Source organism: Hemibagrus wyckioides, linkage group LG18 (assembly GCF_019097595.1).
Source record: "Hemibagrus wyckioides isolate EC202008001 linkage group LG18, SWU_Hwy_1.0, whole genome shotgun sequence".
Classification (NCBI taxonomy): Eukaryota; Metazoa; Chordata; class Actinopteri; order Siluriformes; family Bagridae; genus Hemibagrus; species Hemibagrus wyckioides.
Window position 1 is genome coordinate 4,149,837 of NC_080727.1, and position 25,872 is coordinate 4,175,708.

At 38.3% G+C, this 25,872-nt stretch overlaps 1 protein-coding gene across 4 annotated transcripts in view; it reads left to right on the forward strand.

Moving 5' to 3' along the window:
* The first annotated feature begins 13,866 nt into the window (after positions 1-13,866).
* Positions 13,867-25,872, forward strand: part of rxraa (retinoid X receptor, alpha a) — a 159,427-nt gene continuing 147,421 nt past the window's right edge. The window contains exon 1 of one of the 4 annotated variants that reach the window (XM_058415268.1): positions 13,867-14,070. In XM_058415268.1, coding sequence (XP_058271251.1) covers positions 14,040-14,070 — 31 coding nt within the window. In that variant the 5' untranslated portion in view covers positions 13,867-14,039. The remainder of the gene's footprint in view (positions 14,071-25,872) is intronic. The other 3 variants (XM_058415270.1, XM_058415266.1, XM_058415269.1) reach the window with 3 other exon arrangements.

A 25,872-nucleotide genomic window follows, 5' to 3' on the forward strand; every position in this document is an offset into this window, starting at 1 on the left:
CCCCAACAAATCAGATAAACCCCATAACGTCATTTTGATGTAATATATTTAAGGTTTATTAACTTTGTGGTGGGAAAATAGGTTCTAAAAGCATTTCAACCGAACCCACTTTTAGCTTTTTCAGCCTCAGCCTCAGCATCATCTGAAGGGTTTTCCCAAACCGCCACACATATTGAAAGCGTTTAAAGTATCACGTTATTTCTACATATACTGCTAAAACCTGTCAGTGAAAGCGCAGGCACATGCTGCAACACTGCAACAATACAAACCGGGATGGAGTTTCTGACAAGAAGAGGATGAAGTCAGAGAAAGAAGAATTCTGACACCGCCCAGGTGAGGGTTGACTTCACAGGCATTTCTCTCTCTCTCTCTCTCTCTCTCTCTCTCTCTCTCATTCCCTCATTCTGTTTTCTTCTCCTGTCTCTGTTGCTGAGTGCTCAATACCTATCTTACCAGCTGCATGACAGGAAAAGAGGTTATTCTTGGCTGAGTCTCTCCTCCCTGTCAGCGAAAAAGAAAAAAGAAAAAAACCCTTTTCCTGCGCTGCTCCAGCCTGTCTGGGGCCCCATGCTTTCCACCTCTTTCCCTCTCCCCCTTTCTTTTCATTCCCCTTCTTTCTTCCTTTCATCCTTGCATACTGACTCATATCTCTTATTGTTCCCACATCTTTTCCATTTATCTGAAATATTCAAGTGAGATGTTTTGATGCTACTCTGTGTTATATTTAGCTGCAATATTTTGCATTACAATTTCACAAAACACACACACACACGCATGTACACACACACACACACTTTTTAGTTCTAGCTTCTGGAAATGGAAATTTGAGGACTTTGTTTTGGAGAACAAAAACCTGCTGGCTGTAAGTGGATTAAGCGATCCGGGAGATAATCTTGTAGAAACGCCTCTAGTCGAGGACGTCTTGTCATCGCCGTTATTAATAAAGATACAGTGGATTAGAAAAGCAAGTAAGAAAATCTTCAGGCGTAAATTTCTCCTCTGCCGCATGTCTTGGCTCGAACGCTGTATTACATGTACCACATGAGAAGGAGACTGATTTCGTTCTCTTTTTTTAATACTTTGGAATGAGGTTTTAAACTCAGATTTGGAGTTCACTGAAAATATGTATTGGCAGTATTCAAGATTAGAAAAACAAAAATAACCTGGAAAATAAATCCAGAGGTAGAACTTGCTCGGATAATTCCTTAGCTTCAGATCAATCTTAACTAGAAATGTGTTCGGTGTTCAAAGAGAAGACTGTTTTCTGGTAGTATTCAAGCAGTTTTATTTGTTCCTGATATTTTGGTTAAATTTTTCTTTCTCTGTCTTGGCCTCTCTCTCTCTCTCTCTCTCTCTCTCTGCATCTCTCTCTCTCTCTCTCTCTCTCTTGTGGACCAAGCTGCCACCATTGGGGCCTTGAGCAAGGCCCTGCTCTATGGCTGACCCTGCGCTCTGACCCCAACCCTCCAAGGATAGGATATGCAAAGAAGTAATTTTTCACTGTGCTGTAACGTATATGTGACTACTTAACTCTCTCTTTCCTAAAACCTCCTGCTTGTGCAATAATCCTAATAAACACACAAACTGGCCTCAAAAACTCAACAGTGTACCTCTTTTTTTGTATCCGGGTTTGTGTATCTTGTTTCCAACGCACTGTGTGTTCATTTAGTGTCGAGTTACCTTCATAGTAAAGACCAAGAAATGCAGACTGTTGTAGAATAGTATGAAATTCTCAGATTCCAGCTGACTGGGGAACCATCAATGTCACCATTAAGAGTCCTGATGTTCGCACATTAGACACATTAGATAAGAATTAATAATAAATAACACTGAATCTGAACTAACTGCTCAAATGATCTGTTCATCTGTACTGCTTATCTTTCACAGAGTCACAGGAAACCTATCCCAGGAGACTTCAAGCATAGAATGGGGTGTCGACTCATCACAGTGGGTTACACACACACACACATATACACACACACACACACCAACACACACACAGACTCGCACAATTCAGATAATTTAGAGATTGACAATCAGCATGTCATGACTGGAGAAGAAAACCAGAGTACCCAGAGGAAACCCCTAAAGCATGTGAAGAGCATGTGAATGTTACCCGCCCCCCGGATCCTACTTGCACCCTCTTAAAGCAAATCTCGAACCCGGGTCTCCGGCATGGGAGGCGGGCGCACTAACAAGGAGGCTAAAGACTACTAGCACTAGCATCCGTCGCCAGTAATTCTTTTGAGATCAGGGGAGTGAGGTTTACCCGCACAGCACCTACCGCTGTTCTCCGTTACACTCAACCCCCTAAAACTCACTTCCATCCGGGTCACAGCACCAGTGTAACCCCCCCAGGTCCTTCTCGCACCTGCTCCAAGTGGTCTCAAACCCAGGTCTCTTGCATTGGAGGTTGGCGCACTAACAAGGAGTCTAAAGGCTGCAGCCATGAGCATCAGTCTCCAGTGAGCCTCTTGAGATCAGGGGAGTGAGGTTTACCTGCACAGCACCTACCATAGGTCTCTGGGACGGAGACAGGAATCGAACCCTAAACACTGGAGGAAACCACTGCATCATTAAAGATTCTTGTAATTCTTTAACATATTTCTTGTCTCCTGTAGCAGCAAACCTAAACTTGCACTGTTTAATGTTTATATAACTTTTGCTTTTTATGTACTTTTCATTATCTAGTACTTTTTAAAGATGCAGAAACAATTCTCAGTGCTGGAGCTGTAAAGCGGTAGTAGCCCACGCTTGAAAATAGAAATGACAATGTTTAAATATTTGCTGCATTTATTTTTATTAGAATTTTTCTACATAATTTGGAGGATGACCTTTAAACGCTGGAAATGTTAAAAGCATAAGATGGCTTCGGAAATGATGGATGCGAACGTGCGGAACGTGCAGAAGCTAATGCGATGCGAAATAACATCACACTCTGTGCGTTTACAAATGCTAAAAGGTTATCAGTTCACAATAGAAGCAATTAGACGAAATGTACTTGGCTTTGCGTGTAATGGTATTTATTAGCCATTTTGGTTCTCTTGTTCAGCTGCTGGAAATTAATGGCACTCCATTTCTTTCTTTTTTTTCCCCCACTTCTCTCGCCAATTATATTATAATAACCTCTATCTTTGTAATTTTCTCTTTCTAGGCCCCTCGTTTCCATTAGCCTTGCAGGTAGAAGTGAATAAATGTTGCTGAGAGATGAAGATGCGAGATGAATGATGATTATGTACACTAGCTCCCTTCCTTTCCAATTTCCACACTGATAAATGATGGACTCTTGTGTTACTAGATTGGCCTACACCATCACTTGATCACTGCTTTGACTGCTAACCTGTTTATTAGACAAACCCTCTTCCTTACAGTGTGATTTTTATCAGTCAGGGTGTGTCTTCAGACCTGTCGTTATTGCCCTGTCCTTGAGTTTAAGACATTAGTCTCTCTGAATAGACTGGCATGGCCAAGGAAAGATGCTGTAATGGATGAGATGTCATGGCGTAGCAAGGTAACGCTATCCATCTAAGGAGGAGTGCTGACTAAAGGGTAGGAAAGAGCTGAGAAATGTCATACACCTTAATTTGGACTGGCATGGTGCTGTAGCTTTTGATGATAAATCAAAGAGCCATTTTTTAGATTAAGACGGTTTATGGATGTAAATTTGGCTCTGATTCATGATTGAATGATGCTCTCTCAGATCTTCTAGCACTGCCTGACTGGTCCCACAATCTCTCAGGGTACAAGGTAGGTAAGACTCTTTTCTGTTCTGGCACCGAGGTGATGAAATAAACTTCCCCGAGATGTGGTTGAACTTCAGTGTAAGGTTATTCAACAGAGGGAAAAACACACGTCTAAATCACACTGAAAGCCAACAGACTCATTTTATATCAGACTTGCGTTGATAAAGTATAAAAAAATATATTTAAAAAAAGTCCATTTCTGATCTGGCAAACTCCAGCATACTGGTTAAAAGGGTTAAACCGCTGCAATCATTTACTGCAAAAGTAAAATGAGCGATCTTTCATCCTGCATGAGGAATGATATATAAAAAAAATAAATATAAATGATAGACTTATACATCCTCCTTCTTCCTGTAGCGCAGACCCTTGTCCACTTTCAATTCCAAAACTGCTCCTCCTCAGGCTCTTCATACAGCCTTTTCTTCTACTCCGTGTGAGAAGAGTGAAATCAGCTCCCGATGGAAAATATGAATCCCTTTTTGCCCTATAGTAATGTAGAATTGATCCATCCAGATGCTGTGCCTTTGATGTCCTGTGTCTGTATATCTGGACGTCTGTAGAGCCGGGTGTGTTGAGTGTACTGTGAGGAGCTGATGCAGGATGCAGGGATGAAGTACATTCAGCAAAAGATGAATACAACTCTGCCATGTATTTTTATTTGTATTTTATTAGTATCGATAGTAGACTGATGTAACAGCTCCTTAGTGCAGACTTGAAAAGGTATAGAGAGTTAAAAAAGAAAGCCACGATTTGCTGAATGTCCTCAGGCAGGTTTTTACAGAATATTTCTTACTCGGACATGGGCTCTTTGTTCTTGAAGAACCAGGTGTGCCGGCATCAGAGCTGTCAGAGTGAAATATAATAGAATGCATTTTTCTTTAATCACAGGGCATTCAGGAAAGCCTGATATGAAGTACAACACTATCGTTATATTGAACGTACACGCCTCTATAGTACACGGCTTGTTGAGGCACAGTAGGTGAAGTCTATTAGAAATGATTGTGAATGCTCGGTTCGTACATCAGCGCATCTGGAGTCAGCAGGAAGTGCAGAATTTGCTGTTCACGGTGAGACTCGAATGTTATTTTGCAAGGCTGCTGGCTGAACACGTGTGCAACACTCCAAGTGTTCAACCTCTGCATGAGATCAACAAGCCTTAGTTCCTGTTTGGAGCATGAGCCACACAACACACTGCTTTAATCGAAGTGGAAAGTATGAGGATGGAAACACGCACACACGCACACACACGCACACATGCACACACGCACACACACAAGTGCACACACACAAACACACACATTCATACATGCACATACACACACATATGCACTCACACACATATGGATTCACAGATGCGCACACACACATGCACACACACACACATGCTCACACACACATGCACAAGCACACACACACACACACAAGCGCACACATACACATTTACACATGCATACACACACACATGCGCACACACACACACATATTCACACATGCACACACACTTGTGCATGCACACACACATGCACACACACACATGCACACACACATATGCACACACATGCACAAGCGCACACATACACATTTACACATGCATACACGCACAGACACACACACACACACACATATGTATTTACACAATCATGTGAGTTTATGGGATGCTTCAGTTTATGGAACAGCAGCAGACTGGGCTCTTCATCATCAAGCAGAGGTGAATAATTTAACTCTAGGGAGCTTTTCCCCAAATTATTTAACAGGCTGCTTTAAAAGCTTTTAACAGACTTCTTAATAAAGACTATTTTTATTAACTCGAGGTAACGCTTAGGCAGTCTAAATGTCCAAATATATCAATGCAACCTCTCAAAATTAGAAACGACGTGGATCCCATTTACTCACGTCTCAGCATCTCTCTTACATTCACTTATATCATCAACATATAACTCAAAAAGCAGACGCTTAAGGCACCATGAGAAGAAATCTATAGACTTTCAAACAGCCTGTGATCTGCATGAGCTGTAGGCATCTCCTCATTTCTCAATTTCATGAACCATCAAATTCTAACTGCCACTCTCTCCAACCTTGGCATCACAGGGAATAGACTCATATAGTCATATTGTACTCTCTACTAGGTTTCCTCAAGGACAAGGAGGTAAAGTAACCGACTTTGTCCCGGTCAGGGTCACGGTGAATCTGCAGCCCGTCCCACTGGTTGTGAGGCAACAAGGGACCCTGACTGGGATACCGGTCCATTGCAGGCCATCATTCACTCAGGCAATAAGCATAGCCAGTCCACGTGTTTTTATAATGTGGGAAAACTCTGGAAACTCCAAAGGAATCCCGCATGGACATGTGCAACTCTACTGAAAATAACCCAAGCTCAGGATAAAACCCGGGACCCTGGAGCTGTGAGTTCTAGCAAAGCAATCAGCCAGAAGTTAAAGTTGCATCATATAATGACTGGTGTTCCTCAAGGATCTGTGCTTGGGCCGTTTTTCTTTTCTTTCCTTTTCTTAAAGTAAAATACATATTTTATATGTAGTGAAATGCTTTGTGAGTGTTTGCGACATACAAAATAGAATTTAAAAAGCATTAAAATGTGATAATTGAATAAAATTAAAATAAAAAATAGAATTAAATACAAAAAAATAGGTACAATAAAAAATAGAAAGAGCATTATCTGTACAAGCCATAGGGAAAATATATAAAATATAAAAAAAATAATTAAAAAAAACATATGTATGACTACTGTGAATAAAATGCAGATGTGTGCAGTTGTGAGCAAATAGTATGCAATACATTCTGTGCAAAAAATATATATATATCCCAAGCACAGATCCTTGAGGTACACCAGCCATTAGTTGATGCAACTTATTTAATAACATGCCTTCTTGACACGTTACTATGCTGATGTTGCTCATCTGTACATGTGATTATTTCTGGAGATCCCAGAAGAAACACGCTTAGATACCGGCAGAATGAAAGTTCATGAAGCTATGTCACTTTGTCACCCAGGACTTGCATCAAGTAGCTGTAAATTTGCATCTGATATATCACAAGGATGTGCTTGGGCCTTGTATTGAGAGTAGCCATCCAATTACATGGCCTCTCATACCACTGCTATGCTGATGGCACTTAAGCCTGCTTGTTATTGCTTTTGGAGGACACCTTGGTCTTTGTAGGCATCTTGCCAAACTCCAAGACCTGATTTCATTCAACCTGAATGAAAGATGACCAACTCCAGCTCAAGATATCAAAGACAAACCTCCCTTTCTTGCTAGTGCTAAGACTCTAAGACTCTTTGACTTGTCTAGACTACACAACTCATCCAACTACCCTAAGACTCTTCGACTTTTCTAAGACTCCATACCTCATCCAACTACCCTTCTTCGACTCTTCTAGACTCCACAACTCATCCAATTACCGTTCTTTGACTCTTCTAGACTCCACAACTCATCCAACTATCCTTCTTCGACTCTTCTAGACTCCACACCTCATCCAACTACCCTTCTTTGACTCTTCTAGACTCCACAACTCATCCATTTACCGTTCTTTGACTCTTCTAGACTCCACAACTCATCCAACTATCCTTCTTCGACTCTTCTAGACTCAACACCTCATCCAACTACCCTTCTTCGACTCTTCTAGACTCCACAACTCATCCAATTACCCTTCTTTGACTCTTCTAGACTCCACAACTCATCCAACTATCCTTCTTTGACTCTTCTAGACTCCACAACTCATCCAACTATCCTTCTTCGACTCTTCTAGACTCCACAACTCATCCAATTACCCTTCTTTGACTCTTCTAGACTCCACAACTCATCCAACTACCCTTCTTCGACTCTTCTAGACTCCACAACTCATCCAATTACCCTTCTTTGACTCTTCTAGACTCCACAACTACCTTAAGACTCTTCAACTCCTCGTGTCCTAGAGCTCATGGTTGTTATATAGTGAAATCATTTCATCTATGAGCTCAGTGCTTGGATTAACTACTGTTGTTCTGCCAGAGAATCTCATCAAGCTTATTCATACAAAACACTGGAAATGCAAATGCTGGAAATCAAATCTATAATTCTGTCAGGGATTTCAATGATGCAAAAAAAAGGGCAGCCAATAAATGAATCTTTTTGGAAGGCACTGATACTGAGTCATGTCTAGATCAAGAATCAGCCTCGGTAAATCAGATAAAGCAGATGTTAGAATCGAGTCTTTCGGATGGAAACGTGAGTGGCTGAGGGATTTCCCCTGGTGAGTTTTGGAACAAGACTGAAACCAACACTTTTTTTTTCTTACAAATAACACATCATTTATGCAACGAAAGCAATTCAGAATGTTGCTCATAGCTAGCAAAATGCTCATAGCTTTTCAGGTTTAGCATTTCAGGAAGTTGTCCCTGATGGAGTGACATCAATAGTGCACATGAGAAGTTCTGAGAAAGCTCTTGGTTGTCGCTGATCACTCGCACATCTTCAGTCTTATTCTTCATTAGCGCTCATATTTAAGCACTGCTTTTTGTTTGCTTTTTTTCTATACCCGCTTTATTCCTAATTAGGGTCACGGGGATCTGCTGGAGCCTATCCCAGCACACATTGGGCGAAAGGCAGTGGTACACCCTGGACAGGTCACCAGTCCATCACAGGGCCACACATATAGACAGACAACCACACACACACACACACACACACTCACTCCTATGAACAATTTAGAATTACTATTCAACCTAATGTACATGTTTTTGGACTGTGGGAGGAAACCGGAGTACCTGGAGTAAACCCACACAGGCACGGGGAGAGCCTGCTCTACACAGAAAGGCCCCTGTTCGAACCCAGGACCTTCTTGCTGTGAGGCAACAGTGCTAACCACTAGCCACCGTGCTGCCCCAACAACAATTATAATTGATTTAACAAGAATAATAATTGCAAATTAAACAATTAGCTATCAGTTATCAATATTTATCACTGACAATATATTTTTCTTCTGTTTCCTCACTTTAATAAAAGATTAGAATGTGCACTTTCCTGGGTATCGATCATTCTTTTCTCTATCAATTTTTCTTTGATTTTTAAAAAAAAAATTTTTTGCTTTCCCCAGTATATTCTTTATCACGTCTTTATTTTATCTTTTAGCTCTTTCTTTTTTACAGTTTCTTTCTTTCTTTCTTTCTTTCTTTCTTTCTTTCTTTCTTTCTTTCTTTCTTTCTTTCTTTCTTTCTTTCATCCTTCCTTCCTTCCTTCCTTCCTTCCTTCCTTCCTTTCTTTCTTTCTTTCTTTCTTTCTTTCTTTCTTTCTTCCTTCCTTCCTTTCTTCCTTTCTTTCTTTTAGACAATTGCTGTGTTGCATCTTTCAGTAAAATCTTGAAAATCAATGAAAATCTGAAATGCGATTTTCACAGATTTTATCATTTAAAAACTTAAAAATCAGAAATTTTTTAACACGTAATCTAATTTCCTGAACTCTTCAGCATAAAGAACTATATAGTAGAAGATATCCAAAATCTTACCATATGAGCAGCACTACACACACACACACACACGTTAACAGATTTGCTCTTGTTATTCCAGTGTAACGCTACTATACCCTGGCTCAGGTCATTTGTGTGTTTATGTGTTCAGTTAAGCCTCATTCTGTTCTCCGTACCAGGTTCTAACACTCGTTTTTAGCTCACTAATATCTCTCAGATATTCTCAGCTCCTTGAACAGCTCTGTATTCTGCTTGGCTTGCATAAAACCATCTGCCAAATGAATAAATGTGAATGTAAAATGTAAACACGTGAGGCACTGTACCGCAGTCATTTACTCAAATCAATTCAACTGTTGTCTTTTGCACTCTTCCCAAATCTGGGGAGCAGCGTTTCTTTTTCTTTCTTTTTTTTCCGTATGGGCAACGTGACAGAAATGACTGATTGAAATTCCACGTCACTTATTCATCCCACTCAATAAGCGTCCACTCAAGAAACATTGCCTAAATGTGCTCTCGTGGGCCGTCCCTCGCTTCTCGGTCGAATCGAGAAAGCCTTTAATAACAGGCTCGAGCTGTTCATGCTGTTTGTTTTGAGTGAAAACAGATGTGGTTTCTTCACCACACTCTCTCTCTCTCTCTCTCTCTCTCTCTCTCTCTCTTTCTCTCTCTTTCTAGCTTTGCACTCTAGCTTTGTGCCCTCTCTCTCTCTCTCTCTCTCTCTCTCTCTCTCTCTCTGGGAAAGATTTCAGTCACAATATTGCCTTTCTCAAACATCCGGCTCTCCATGAGGCCAGATCTGTCCAGGCCCCTATTCCTTTCCTCACATTTTAGTACAGAAAATGGGAAAAAAACTATAAACATACAGGAATTTTCACCTCCCCTCTGCTTTTTTGGGGCACTCTTTTTTTTTAACCAAGGAATGCACTCGTATCCCGCAGCTGAAAACAAGAGCATCGCTAAAGCAGCAGCAGCAGCAGCCAAATCCCGAGCCATGCTTTTCACTTCAGATTCTCCGTACTGGTCCAGCGTGAAATCTGACACATCTCTAAACACCAGTCTGAGGCGATCGTCACGGACGCGTGATTGTTTAGATGAAGGGGCATTTTTCGCAGCTGACTTTTTGCTCTTCATTTATTTCTCCTCAGCACTGACCGCAGCTCTTAGCAGGAAAAATGCCTTTCCAGCAGGCAACAAACCAACACTATGACTTTTTTTTTTTCTTTTTCTTTTTTATGGGGGATTGTGCTGGGGGGTCTTCAGTCAGGAATGATGAGGGAGGGGGGAGTGTTGGGGGGGGAGTCACATGGACAGATATTGAGCTGTAATTTGTTTACTTAGTATCTCGGATAGCCGGTGAACTCACTCGCCTCGGAGCACATGTGCTGCGTGTTGAGTAGCGACCCTTAAAAAACACAATGGTTCTTTTCTTTCCTGAGGCAAAAAACCTTTCTTTCTTTCTTTCCTTCTTTCTTTCTTTCTTTCTTTCTTTCTTTCTTTCTTTCTTTCTTTCTTTCTTTCTTTCTCATTATCTGTTTAGTGATTCATTTATCACTTTCGTTCTTTCATTTCTTTCATTTTTTTATTTGTTTATTTCTTTCTCATTTTCTATCTATCTATCTATCTATCTATCTATCTATCTATCTATCTATCTATCTATCTATCTATCTATCTATCTATCTATCTATCTATCTATCTATCTATCTATCTATCTATCTATCGCTCTTCACATGCTATTTAAAGCTTCACGATGGGAAATTCACCATGTCTGCATATAGAGCTCCAGGGAATGATGGCATTTCCAAAAGCAAACATTTCTGGCTTGTTAATTAGCCTGGGTTTGTTTCAGAAACACATTAATCAGGTACAGTCTGGTACAGTATCAGCTGAAAATGTGCCTTTTTTGCTTCTCATAATAAATAAAAAAAGAAAGAAAGAAAGAAAGAAAGAAAATCTAAACAATCTGAAGTGGAAAATCGAACGAGTATGAGTACGACGCTGGCCTGAAAGCCACATGCTTGTCTTTCATAATGCATTACTCATATACGATTATCCTAGCCAGTAAATGTTGCTGATATTATCAGTCTCTATTTTTTTATTGCCCTTATTTTTTTAATGTGGAGCTCACTTGGAACAATTACTTCAAATGAAATCATTTACAGAAACTCATTATAGTGCACACCCAAAGGAAAATCTTACTGTGTCCCATATTCCCTTAAACCCAAGGCGAAACCACATTGCTCTATTTCTTCTCTCTCTGTCTCTCTCTCTGTCTCTCTCTCTCTTTTTCCCTTCACCGCAGTGATGGATGTCCTCAGTATGTCTTTTGTCACCGGGTGTCACTTCGTGGCTATGCTCTGAGTCATGGTGGATTATTAAAGCTCTCGTTTGTCCCCTTGCGTGACCTCTGCACCGAGCACGATTGGTCCCATCCCAATGGACAAGAAAGATGGACTCTTCCCCTCCCGATGGACAAGACGAGGCGGTTTAGTTAAGTTTGCGGATTGAAATATTAAGCCTCGCACGTGCTCCGTTATGTCTGATTTAAAGCGCTGGTCAAGACTGATAAAGAAGAAGATCTTTCAAATCTGGAATAAATAAGATCAGCAACGTCGCCAGAGTGTCATGAAATCCTACAGAATTTATCGATGTTGCAGAATCAGACATGTTGCAAAATCTTGGCCTTTATTTCAGTTCATAGCAGTGTGAAGGTTTCACTATGGAGATGTTTACTTAGTATTTTTCTGGAAGGAGACTCTGGTGTCAGTGCTTTGTAACAGACAGATGTAAAGTGTTGTGGTTTCTTGTAAGACATGAAGCGTTTCTTTGGCTCGTTAACTTTAAAACAGAGAGGGGAAAAATTAGGCTGGTGAAAGGAATGATGGACAGAAGATAAGCGATAACTTGATTTTTTTTTTTTTTCAATGACATCCCATTATATTAAACGTGAAGATAAATGAAGGAATGCTGAGACATTCTTTGGTTAAAAAAAATAAAAACAATTTTGAGGAAAATATGAGGAACAAAACATTTTAGGATATGTTGTAAAATTAAAATAATAATAATATGAGAATTAAAAAATGTAAAAACAAAAAAAAAATGTTAATATCAGGAACAAAACACTTCAGGACATGGAATAAAATAAACAGAAAAAATAAAAATTTTAATATGAGGATTTTATTTTTTTTTTAATATGAGGATTTTAAAAATGTAAAAAATTTTAATAAGAGGATTTAAAAATTAAAAAAAAAATTAATATGAGGAACAAAACACTTCAGGACATGCTGTAAAATAACCAGAAAAAAAAACAAAAAAATGTTAATATGCGTATTTAAAAAAATTTAATATGAGGATTTAAAAAATATAAAAAATTGTATTATGAGGATGTAAAAATGTAAAAAAACAAAAAATTTAAATGAAGAAAAAAATACTTCAGGGCATGCTGTAAAATAAACAGAATAAAAAAAATTAATATGAAGATTTAAAAAAATTAATATGAGGATTTTAAAAATGTAAAAAATTGTATTGTATGAGGATTTAAGCATTTAAAAAAATTTAATATGACGAACAAAACACTTCAGGACATGCTGTAAAATAACCAGAAAAAAAAAACAAAAAAATGTTAATATGCGTATTTAAAAAAATTTAATATGAGGATTTTAAAAATGTAAAAAATTGTATTGTATGAGGATTTAAGCATTTAAAAAAATTTAATATGACGAACAAAACACTTCAGGAGAATGCTGTAAAATAACCAGAAAAACTAAATAAAATGTTAATATGAGGATTTTTAAAATGTAAAAAATTTCAATTTGAGGATTTAAAAATTAAAAAGAAAAAATAATATGAGGAACAAACACTTCAGGACATGCTGTAAAATAAACAGAAAAAAATTAAAAATTAATATGAGGATTTTTTAAAAAAGTTCATACGTAGATTAAAAAAAAATAATGAGGATTTAAAAGTTTTTAAAAAATTAATACGATGAACAAAGCACTTCAGGACATTTTTTTTTAAATAAAAAAATTAATATGAGGATTTTAAAAATTAAAAAAATTTAATATGATGAACAAAACACTTCAGGACATGCTGTAAAATAAACAGATTTTTTTTAAAATGAGGATTTTAAAAAATAAAAAAGAATTAATATGAGGATTTTAAATAATTAAAAAAAAATATTATGAGGATTTAAAAATATGTAAAAATTTTAATATGAGGAAGAAAACACTTCAGAATATGCTGTGATTGGAAAGTAATCAATGGCAACAGTGAAACTCCACTCCATTGCTGCTTATTTTCCTATAAAATGATTTTACAATCCTTACCATAAAAAGGAAGTCTAAAAGAACAAATTTGAGTTTTCATTTCAATACTAACCCACGGTTTAAAAAAAAAAAGAAAGAAAGTAAAACTTCTACAATTGTCCCCTAATCTATGTTCCTGTTTCTATGCCACTGACTGTGCAACACAGACGAAATCCTATTTCTGTGAGGTAAAGCAAACAGAAAAGCGAGTCACGCTAACTCCGGCATTGTGCTCCGAGGTGCCAGTGCCATGAGAAAGTCTGGTTTCGCAAAATTCATCCTGCAACGCTCGCTCTCCATCGCTTTCTGGTGGAAGAAAGCCAGGATTTCCTAATTCAGAGAGAAAGCGGAGCGCTCAACAGATTGATCTGCGACAGGGGACAGTCTATTCTTTAAAGAACTGCTGGCCTGAAATACTCCACACACTCAACAGCGCTTTTCTGAGCGCAAACCGAACACTGGGGTTCTCTCCATCCTGCACTTACTTGCATGGGAGAAGTGAAAGAGTGAAGGATCTGATTATCTGCATTCCTTCATGGATCCTTTCTACTTAGACATCCACATGGGTGAGTGTAAGGCTTCGGGCCTGGAACGTTCGTCTGTATCACGTGTTGTGTTTTGTTTATTTCAGTTAAAAGATGAATGATCCTGATAATGAGCGAAAAACAACAGCAGACTTGATTCGAAGCAAATGATGCTGCATTTTTTATTTTGGAGGTATGAAGAGTGTGATGCTGTTCATCAGCTGTTTGTTATCACGAGGCCCTGAGCTGTCAGGTTGAGTTTAATAAAAGATTTGAATGTGCATTTTCCTGGCTTTCTATCTTTCTTTTCTCTGTCACTCTTTCTTTTTTTATTATTGTTTTTGTTCTTTCCCTGGTAGATTCTTTATCACTGCTTTATTTTATCTTTATTACTTTTGCTCTTTTTTTTTAGTTTCTTTCTTTCTTTCTTTCTTTCTTTCTTTCTTTCTTTCTTTCTTTTTAATTAGTTTTTTCCCCTCTTTTTCCCCTTTATTTTTTCTTTCTATCACATGTAGTTCTTTATATTTTCTTTATTTTCTCTTTGCTGCTTTTGTCCATTCTTTATTTTATTCTCTTTCTTTCTTTCTTTCTTTCTTTCTTTCTTTCTTTCTTTCTTTCTTTCTTTCTTTCTTTCTTTCTTTCTTTCTTTCTTTCTTTCTTTCTTTCTCTATAAGCCTTCTGTTGTTTGTTTCATTCTTACTTTTCTTATTATTTTTTATACATTATTTCTCTCTGTTTATTTCTTTCTTTAATTGTATCTTTTACTCTCACATTTCTTTTTTCATTCCTTTTTTCATCTCTTTTTTTTCCTCTTTTTTGTCTATTCTTTCCTTCCTTCCTTCCTTCCTTCCTTCCTTCCTTCCTTCCTCCCGAACCCTCCCTCCCTTCCTCTCTCTCTCTCCTTCCTTCCCTCTGTCCTTCCTTCCTTCCTTCCTTCCTTCCTCCCTTCTACACCATGGAGGAATACACAGCTCTAGGGAACGGTCCTGTTCTAAAAACAAACATTACTGTTCCATTAATGAGCCTGGGGTTTTGTCAGAAACGCATTAATCAGGTTAGAGACGGTGACAGATCTGTGATCTCATTACTATTAATTAATATCAGCAGCTCGCGTTATGGTAAAACCCTCACTTTTTTGTAGATATATATATAAATATGTATAAAAGCTTGATGGTGGTTGTCAGTGTGTTTTGTCACGTTTAACACCAGGGAGTTAAACCTATTTAATTAGTAGATGTAATAATATGTGCTTTATGGGGTTTGGGTCTTAAGAAGGTTTAAAGTTCATCTGTTTATTAATAGTTTATTAATGGTTTATTAACAGTAATATACATGAAAATGCTGAGTCATTACTCCAGATAAGGCAGAAAGCTTTTGCAGTGTTGTTGATTTGAACTTAAAGATCCACATCTAAAGCTAACCTCGACTCACTCTTCTATGTTTTATCTCGCTTAAGGAAATTTCACAGCTCTTGTTAATAAAAGCAGCGTAGTGTTTATCACTTCGACAAAAGTAGCATTTGAGGATTTTACAAGAGGACAGCATGATCCTGGCTGGAACAGAGGCTGAGCCAGTGAGCTGTTTGGCTCAGATATGCCATGGATTTCATCAGTCAGGACAAAAGAGAGGGAGAAAAACTAGGGGGAAGTGAATTGTATATCAGATAAATTTACATCTGACAGAGGTTTGGCACCGTGCGAGAGTCTGATCCCAGCGGGGAAAACGCTCACGTGTTTGTTAAGAGAGACTTCGGGGGATTGATTTTGCAACACGGCCTGGCATGGAGTGGACTTCAGGAATGTGAGCCACTGATGTTGCAAACAGCTTGTTATTTTTTTTTATTTAAAGTGATTATGATTCATCTGAACGCCTGAAGCTACTTGATGATGATTGTGTCTGTCTGTCTGTCTGTCTGTCTGTCTGTCTGATCTTAATTAAGAGACCCAGGTCATAAATGTTCACCTTTATCAGTTCTATTAATTAATAAATGCCTTAATGATGCATACAGTGATCTTTCTTTCTTTCTTTTATTTGTTTTTTCTTTATTTTTTCCTTTATTTCTTTCTATTATTTCTTTCTTTCGTCCATATTTTCTGTATATTATCTTTATTTTCTTTTCGGTACTTTTGTTCTTTCTATTTTAATATTTCAAGTCCTTCTTTCTTTCTTTCTTTCTTTCTTTCTTTCTTTCTTTCTTTCTTTCTTTCTTTCTGAATTTTTCTTTGTTTCTCTAATATTTTTTAAATCTCATTTTAATCTTTCTTCTTTCTTTCTTATATCTTTCTTTCTTTTTTTTCTTATATCACTTTCTTTCTTTCTTTCTTTCTTTCTTTCTTTCTTTCTTTCTTTCTTTCTTTCTTTCTTTCTTTCTTTCTTTCTTTCTTTCTTTCTTATGTTCTAATGTTTCTTATTATATCTTTATACTTTCTTGCACTCATTCAGTTTCTTTCTTTCTTTCTTTCTTTCTTTCTTTCTTTCTTTCTTTCTTTCTTTCTTTCTTTTGTTGTTTTATACTTACTTTTCTAATTATTTCTTTTTTATACTTTATTACTCTCTGTTTCTTTCTTTCATTCTAACTTTTACTCTCACATTACATTTTTCTTTCCTTCTTTTTTCATTTACTTCTGATTTTTTTGCATTTGTTTTTTCTCCTAGTTTCTCTCTCACATCTTTATCCATTCTTTCTGTTTATTTATGGCCTAAGTGCTTTAGACTGTATAGAGTGAATAACACGAGGCTGATTCGGATGCTGCAGCTGTAGCCGGAGGAGCAGGGAATCGGACACTGGAGGACGTTGATGTTAGACATGCGCACAACCGCTCTACATGTCACTGTGTCCTTGTCAATCATTCAGACTTTCACATTCCACACCACATGTGCAGCGATGCAGAGAGAAAGACGTTCCCAGTGGCACAGCATTACAGGAAAAATATGAAGGAGGGAAAAAAAAAGTAGAAGTTCTCAGAAAAAAGACTTGACATGAGAATAAAAAATCTGATTCAGAGAATAGACATATTTCTGACTGAGAAACTGTTTAATTATCCCTGGAAATTAAATGAACATGGCCTCAAAATGCAGATCAGTTTACACAAGTAGATTTTTCTGTGCTCCTTCCATCCCATAATCCCAAAACAGGCATAATCCCATGTTTTGTCGATTCTCGCTCATCTTCAGAATGAAAACATCACCCTGAGGAAGTCGGAGCCTGAACCACACCTTCGGATTCTTTCCGCACATTGACTAAGTAGCCTAACACAAGCTTTTATTCTGTAGTATCTCCTTAATACTTTATTCCTTAAAACTAATAATAGAAAAGAACTCGCTACTTTCAACTCTGTTATAGCAGCTACAAACATACAGAGTCTTTCCTTTTCCAGTCTCTCTTTTTTACGTTCGTTTAAGAAATGTGAAAAGATTCATCGTATAAATCCGTTTAAGCTGTTACCATGGAAACGATAATGCATTTCATATCGTAAATCTGAATTGATAAAAGTCATGAAACTATAAATGAATGGAATTTCACAAATTTAGTTTTATATTTAATTTAATTTAATTTAATATTTTTATTTTTTTATAGCACCTTTTACTCATTTGGATCGTGTCAGTTTTTATTTTTGCATATTTTAAAATGAACTCTTAAGTTTTTTAATAAATTTCAGTTTTCAAATTCTAAATTAAATTGAATTCATTTTTAGCTTTTCTACGCCCTGTATTCCATATTCAAGCGAATATTTATATTTGTACATGTACAATACATTTTTTCTATTTTTTTAATTTAAAAAAATACTTATAAATAGAAAACAATATACATGCGATATACACTATATTATTGTGTATAAAAATATATCACATGTATACCATCCAGCTGTGCTTTTTAGTTTAGAGTGTTAAATGGATTAAAACTGAACTAAAAGTCAGATTGAGATTTAATTTCAGATTTAATAATACAGTCCTGACTGGATTATAAGCAAGTAAATCATGGGGGGAAAAAATAAGTAGTTTTAAGACGTTTACCTGTGTAAATAATGCACACCAGAATAAGTACAAGAACACAGGGGTTTATCACGGTTATGAATCTTTTAAGACAGTTTTATAGAGTCTGTCATATTATTTATATATAATATATCTGGAGGATTATATAACAGCTGCAAAGCGTAAAATACCATATCTCCGGATAATGATACTGTAATAAAGGTATTCGGTGACAGCTTCATGAAGTCGCGCAATTAAAACTGAATCGTCATAAAACATATAGATTCTTTCCTTTCTTTCTTTCGCCTAGAGCGTTTAATTTTAATTTCAGAATGAACTAGAGAAGTGTTGGCTTAAAAAAGTTAAACGAGAGAGAGATAGAGAGAGAGAGAGAGAGAGAGAGATAGAGAGGGGGAAAAAGTAATGGCAGGTTTATCTCTTTTGATCCTCTCTCTCTCTCTCTCTCTCTCTCTCTCACTCACTCTCTTTTACTGCTATGTCTCCAGACTCTGTTCTATTGATTGCCTGAGTGTATGACTATAATAAGATTTGACAGCCTTCGACACACACGTTCTCTGGCCTGGAAGAAAGAGATCAGACGGCAGATATATGGGCCAGAAGATCACACCATCGCAACACACATGACTGATTCGGCCGTATGATAGAAATAAGTAGGTAGAAGGGAGAAAAAGAGTTTGTGTGTGTGTTTGTGTGTGTGTGCATGCTTGACATTTTTATTACGACGACTAAAACTTAATCTCGAATATTCCTCATGCCAGGGTGGAGTGGACAAAAGCAACGAATATCCAGGCAAAGGTCAGAAACATAAAATTTGATGAAGTAGAAAAATAACTGGAAAAACTGAAATCATGGCTCAGAATTTAAGAAACTTCAGTACTTCTAAACCACATAGGGACCAGAGAGGAAACAAACAAACAAGCTGATGAGGGGAATCAAGTATACAGGTGAACACGATGCCAGTAAACAGACAGTAGACGAGGACAGGAAGCTGTAAGTAGAAGGGCAAAGGGCCAGGGTTAAGGTGGTATAGGTTTTTATTATAGGGTTTTTTTTAATTTTGTGTGGGTTTTTAGTTGCTAGCTGATCAAGAGAACAACTAGCAGTCAGGAACGCTACTGCAATAAATAAAAGAAAATTCGAGAAAAAATAAGTAATTTAAATTAAAAAAAACAAGGAACATTTTTTAAAAAAAAGGAAAACACATTCAGATCGAATCCAGAAACTAGAAAATACTTTTACACATTTATTTTGTTTCCTTTTGCGCAGCTGGATGTATTTAGAAAAACAATCAAATAAAATCAAGGTATAACACAGAAGAGGTGAAGACAATGAGATAACAAGCCAGTAACAGGACAGACAACATCTAAAAACATTTGAGTGATGAAATTTGGCTAGCTAGCTGAGTTACTTTGGATAGCTTTTCAGGAAAAAATATCAGATAGCTAAAGAATTAATCATTAATTAATGTAGCTGAAGTCTGGTGCATCTATTTGTGCATGGGAGGGAAAAAATGGGAGGGATTGAGTGAGTTAGCATCATGTCAGTGTTTAATGAGACGGATTTTCACAAAGATTGTGTTGAAAAATATTTACAAGCGACATTACGGTGATGTAGCTTACCGCCTCTTGTTTCCATGTGCAACCAAGGATTTCTTATTTTCCTTTATTGTTGGGTTTTATTCATGATGCCGGTGATTAAACTGATTTTACAGACACATTTAAAGTGCTAGAGCTGGAGGCTGCTTTATGCCCATAGTTGCCCTTTAAAAACAGTTGTGGAAACCTGTTGTTGGTCAGAAAACAGTACTTGCGGTGAAGTCGTAAAACTGGCAGCGGTGAATAAACGAAGGTGTGTTCCAAGCCAGAAATGAGCTGGCCGGTCATCCGATGCTCATCAAGTTCTTTAAAGCATCCAGTAGCTCCATTCACATGTGCCTGATTTGTAATGACTTCCAAATGTGGGTTGTTTGAATACACTCCCTCGCCTCATCAGCGCCAAAAATGGGCTTTGGCATAGCGAGACATACGCTCTATTTAAATACAAGGCAAACTGTTAGAAGAGGGAGGGAAAAGGAGTTTATTCTTTCAACACAATGGACAAAGAAACCCGTCCGATTTAATGCTGGGGAATAAAACCGATTACAAAAGTCACGAGCGTGACATTCTGTTTCAGCATTGTTAGCGTCCAACGCGACAGAGATAATATTTGTTTTCCTGTGGTTTCATCTTCTTTCTCGACGAGTCTTTCTCATATGACCTGACACTGAGTTAACTGAGTTTATTGGAAAAGAAGTCTACGCATTGAGTCAGTCTTCCGATGGTGAAATTACTGTCTAAAAATATCACCTTCTCATACATATAATTTCCTCTAATATCCACACGCAGTGCAGTTCTGAAAGTATGCTGCAAAATTCATTTTCCCCCGCCGATTACAGAAAAGAAAACGAAAGCTAAGCTCCGGCAGATTGAGGAGTTAATTCATTCTGAAGGCAACATTTAATAATATTTAATATCATGCATTATTAAGCCAAGTGCAGGAAACTATTACAGGAACTCTGTGATTTAAAAACATGAATAATGTCTGAATGTGTGTATGTCTTTTGCTTAAATATAATCTACGTCTATAACAAAGTTAGCTTTGGAAATATCCGGGAAAGTTTTTTTTATTAAGCCAGTGTAAAGATGATTAAGCTTATTAATATCAATATAGACATAGAGTTCAAATTATAAAACATTAAAAATGAAAAATCCGGGAAGAATTTTAAGCTTAGAATGGGAAGTTCTTGCATCGATTAACTGCATCCTTTACATCAGATTCTTTTCGATCCGCTCAGATCTCTGATCTCTTGATTCATTCACTCGCTCTTGTCCTTTTGGCTAAATCTGTGTGTAAAAGACACACTTCTTGGTGTTGGTGATGATGTGAGGCTGCAGGAACATTCCGGACATTTTGACAGCCAGCATCTGATTACAGCTGATCTGAACTGAGTAGCATTATATTTTCTATCCTTGCCTGTATTTGTCACATATAAATTACTGCATAGTGAAATATTCCATCTGTGGAGGGTTGTGGTCAGAGCTCAGGGCAGCCATGATGCAGCACCCCTGGAAAACGGGGGGTTGGGGGCCTTGCTGAAGGGCCCAACGGTGGCAACTTGGCAGTGCTACTGCTTGAAACCCAATCTTCTAATCAACAATCCAGAGCCTTAACCACTTGAGCTATCTTAAGCCTTAAGGCTTAGAACTGGTGCTATAATTAGCATGGTTAGCAGGATTCTTAGGGTTTATATGTTTTTGACACTTGTAGCTAATTTCCAGAATTTAGCCATAGCGCCAACAACCACCCAAAATCTTAAAAATGACAAAATCTATGCTTGGAAGCCTTCATCTGTTATGTGTTTATACAGGAATGGGTTTTTTTTTTTTTTTTTATCTAGAAGAGAAATGAGGAGTTTCTTAGCAGAATTGCTTAAACATTGCAAAACATATTGTAGTATTATGAAAAGCAGCTCAGTCCAGGCTACCAAGACATTGCTAAACTGGAAGCCTTTTTCGATTTCAATCACAAGCATGTGTGTTTACGCAAGGCTGTCCATTATGCCCCGCGTGCGATGATTGCTGTAATTGCTATAAATTACTCAATATAGACCACACTATTGAATCACTGTGAATAACCAGCGAGGTCCAAAAGCACTGGCGCTACATATTTATAGGATGTCAAATATACTGGTTAACCGACTCTACTCTGTTGTGTTGATAGCTGTGTGTTTAGAGCCATAAAACATCCCGGACAATTTAGACAGCTGTTCTGTTTGAAAGTTTTGAAAGCCTGTATATGCATGTGCTCTCATAAAAGACGATCGCAAGCCTTCCCTACAGCATGTATTTATCTTTAAATATCTCCTAGCACGCCGGTGATCGTTTCCAGTTGGCCGCTTTTCCAAGGTTTGGTTGCTAATTTGTCTTCAGCACCACTCTGATGCAACGATGTCGAAAGACGACTCTGTTTTATGTCACTTCCCGCTGAGTGGTTCCACACTGGCTGGCTCTGTGGCCTGCTAAAGAGCTGGAAAGCCTAGTTGATGCGAAAAGCAGTCTGCAATAAGGGCCTTGAGTTACCCATGGGAAGCCTCGGAGAACGCTCGCGAAGACACGGAATAAGCACATCCACTTATTTGACCTCACAGAACTGGTGCGGTAAATCAAAAGCACACTTATCACTTCAGCAGCCTGTGTGTGAGTCGGAGCTCCAGCTCTCAATTTTTACCCCTTGTACGAGCGACAGTTCCAACACAAAAGCAGCAAATGGTGCATGATCCTGAGAGATTGGAGCCTGATCAAGAGCTCCGAACAGCCCAAAATACACACGCGAACAGACGCCGAGGCTCCAGATGTGACTCAGGGCTGGAAAACTCCCAGGCTGTGATGGACGTGAAGCAGCCGGGGACTGCCGGGAAGTAAATCGATCCTAACTGCCTGAGATCAATAGCAATAATGGTGACACTCTTGTTTGGCCCCGAACTAACAGAGACAGATGGGCAAAGACAGGGACATCCACTACACAGACACTAGATGATGTGTCTTTTACTCTGAAGGAAAAAGCCACACGCTTTTAAAGCTTTTTTCCCCCTTACTGTTGCCCGAAAATGGGTTGAATTATTCGCTATTATATTTCAATTGAGTTTAATCCGGCGGTTTACTGGCTTTTCTTTCCACAATTGACATTGTCAGAACACAGCTTTAGAGAAATCAAGTTCTAGATCTAAATCAGTGTCAGAAGTGATAACAGGAAGAAAGAAAATCACTGAGACGGCTTTAGAAAGAAATCTTGAGAAGAACCAGGCTCGCAAGTCTTTTCTAGGCAACAGTGGATACAGCGATTTCGATAATTATGAGGCAGCTTGGGAAATCCCTTCACATGGTCAGATTTTGACATTTTCTGACTGTATATACTGTAATTTTCAAAAGTACAGGCTTTCCTTAAAAACTCTGTCTGCTATAATCTCAGGGTGTGTAAGTACACTCCTCTGTTTACGAGCCGGATTGATTAGAAGTATGTCCGTTTCACTGAGGCTCTCCAACAACTCCATCGAAGTGGGGCGAGACATTCCACTTGATCAAAGCCTGACATTCACACTTCACAGACATCTCGAGGCAGACTGCTCATAAATTTTTCCACATTTAACCGTGTCTTTTTGGTGAAATAATATATTTATGCTTTCATAAAATTGAAGTGTCAAAGTACGTTATATACAGAAAACCCAATTCGGGCCAAGTTTTTGTCTTTCTTGGCTGCTTTCAAGAATTCAGCCACAATGACCTCCATCTGCTTTTTTTTCCCCATAACACCACCCTGTAAAGTGAAAAGATTGTTCCTCAAAAGTTCTTTGTATGAAACTCTTTCTGATTAGGGAAGTCCTCGGTTTATGTATCGTTCTACAGAGATCCTTAAGGGTTTCCCCAAAGTCATAAGCTCAAAGAACTCTTCGTGTTTGTATATTTCATATACAGTGTGCATTTTGACCACTTGCTTTGGTTGATATCAATGTTTCGTGTGCTCGATCATTTCACGGCATACTGCATGACCTATCTAGGAAATGCGACAGAAGTAAAGTAAATAAGGAAAACAAAGTTTGTTTGCGACTTGTCATTTGCTCAACATGTACTCGTTTTTTTTTTTTTCATGACCCTCCTTGGAAAGCAAATATCCCTTGGATAATGGCATTTAAATTCACGGAATTTCACATACGCCCTTATCCATAATGACTCACATGAGCACTTTGTAGCGTACATAGAAAAATATGCACTCACACTAGTACAAATATGTCTGAAAACCTTATGGCTGAAACCATGTTAGAGAGGCATTTACAGGACAAGTCAAAATCTGAGTTGTCTGAATAAACAGGGGAAGTTGATTCTTTTCTCTTCCTCAGGTTTCGAGATGAGGTGGGTCAAGTCAAGGCAGTTGATAAGGCTACATACATAAGGATTGCTCTGTGACCTTGTAAAAAAGACAAAAGAAAGTCAGTGATTGGGGAAGGCAGCAATGGGATGATGTTGGAGAACTGTAGTAGTGTTGTGGTTAGAGCCAAGGGTTCTGGTCTATTGTTTGAATATGTGTTTTTGGGAAGTGGTAGCTCAGAGTTTTAGGTTTCGGACTACTGAGCAGAGGGTCAAGAGTTCAAATCCCAGGACTACCAAGCTGTCACTGCTGGGCCCTTAACCCTCAGTTGTATAAATGAGATAAATGTAAGTCTCTTTGGATAAAGGCATCTGCATAATGCCGTATATGTAAACATAAAATAGAAACTAAGACTGCATTCTGAATATGCCAAGAGTTTGCAGGGGAAAACCAACAGAGTTGGCAAGGAAAAACCAATCAATTGTATGACATTAGACTAAACAAACACCTGAATGTCTTACACAGAGTCAAATAGATCCTTGTAATGTTTTATCCATAGAAGAACTCTCCATGACTGAGTCTAGGAGGATCATTTGTTTTTTTCAGAACCCCACCCTGATTTGGTATGTTGTCAGAAGGTGTGGTCCTGGTTCCAGAGTTCTCCACAATTAGAAGATCTTGATGTTGAGCTGCATCTCCAGGGATGTACAGCAGCTCAGTCTTATGACAAGTGAATTAGTGTTTATTTCAGTTGACAGAGAACAGCCTTCTATCTTGAGCCTGTTTTGTCTCCAGGAGTGCTTCGTCATTGCTCCCTAAAGGACTTCTAATGAAGAGGAATGAGAGATTTCTGCTCAGGATGCTGGTTTGTCATCATTGTGCTACATGACAGTGTAGAGTCTACTTGGATTGGAGATAAAGAAAATAAAGAGGCTTAGAGTCCTGCCATGGGAAAACAGAACAGTCAAGACTCTCATGTAAGACTCCCAGTTATGATTAGCGAGTCTGGTAGCTTTCATCACTATACAGGGCCAAGATCCAACGTAATGCAAATGTCCAAAAACAAAGCTGAATGCTTTGACGAATGAAACCTCGCTAGAGATCTAAATCTGCTGTTTTGTTTGAGCTGAGTAGGAATTCCTCTTGTGGTGAACATCATTTGTTGTGGTTGACTTGAAGCATTAAAGAAATCCAATTAAAGATCCATATTCGGTAATGTGAACTTATCTAAAGAGACTTTTCGAGCAGCAGCTTCTGATGCGTTCATATGAGCCTGTTAAAGCAGTCTGTGTGAAATTTTTAGCCATGAAGAATCAGCCAGACAGAGATTTGAAATATACTCGGTGAAGTTTTCAGCGCTTCACAAACGAGACCATTGGCTGGCGCTGACTTTCACACCTCTGAATTTTTGATGGCGTCTTGCACTTTAAACCACTTTACCGCAGCTCTTTGCAAAGTACACTAATTTGTGAACGCGGCTTAATAGATGACAAGCAAATAACGCATTCATTACTCGCTATCAAAGCTGGAAAAACCTGATCATGGACCAAACGTTCTTATTTGTTTGGGTATCACTATGCTTCCCGTTCTCTTGGCCCCGTCACTGTCCTCGTGGCCTCACCCTCAGTGGCAGTGGCAGTGGAAAGGCTGGATATTTGAGACGGCCTTATAGAGTTCCTCCACAGCTCTCTCAGGTGAGCTGAACGCTGGATCTGTTTACTGCACTTGCAGCTGCTGTGGAGAAATGATCCCCAGCTTTAAAGCCTAGCTCCATGTTAGACTACAGTTACATACAAGGGTGCTGGATTTTTTTTCACTCTCTTTCTTAGGTGGGAGCTGTAAACCCACCAGATGAGGGTTCAGCGAGAGGTCCCACAGCTGTGTGTCTCTGGAGACATGAGGAGGGGCTTCTGAGAAAGCAGATGGGATGTAGACATGCAGTGGCGGGCA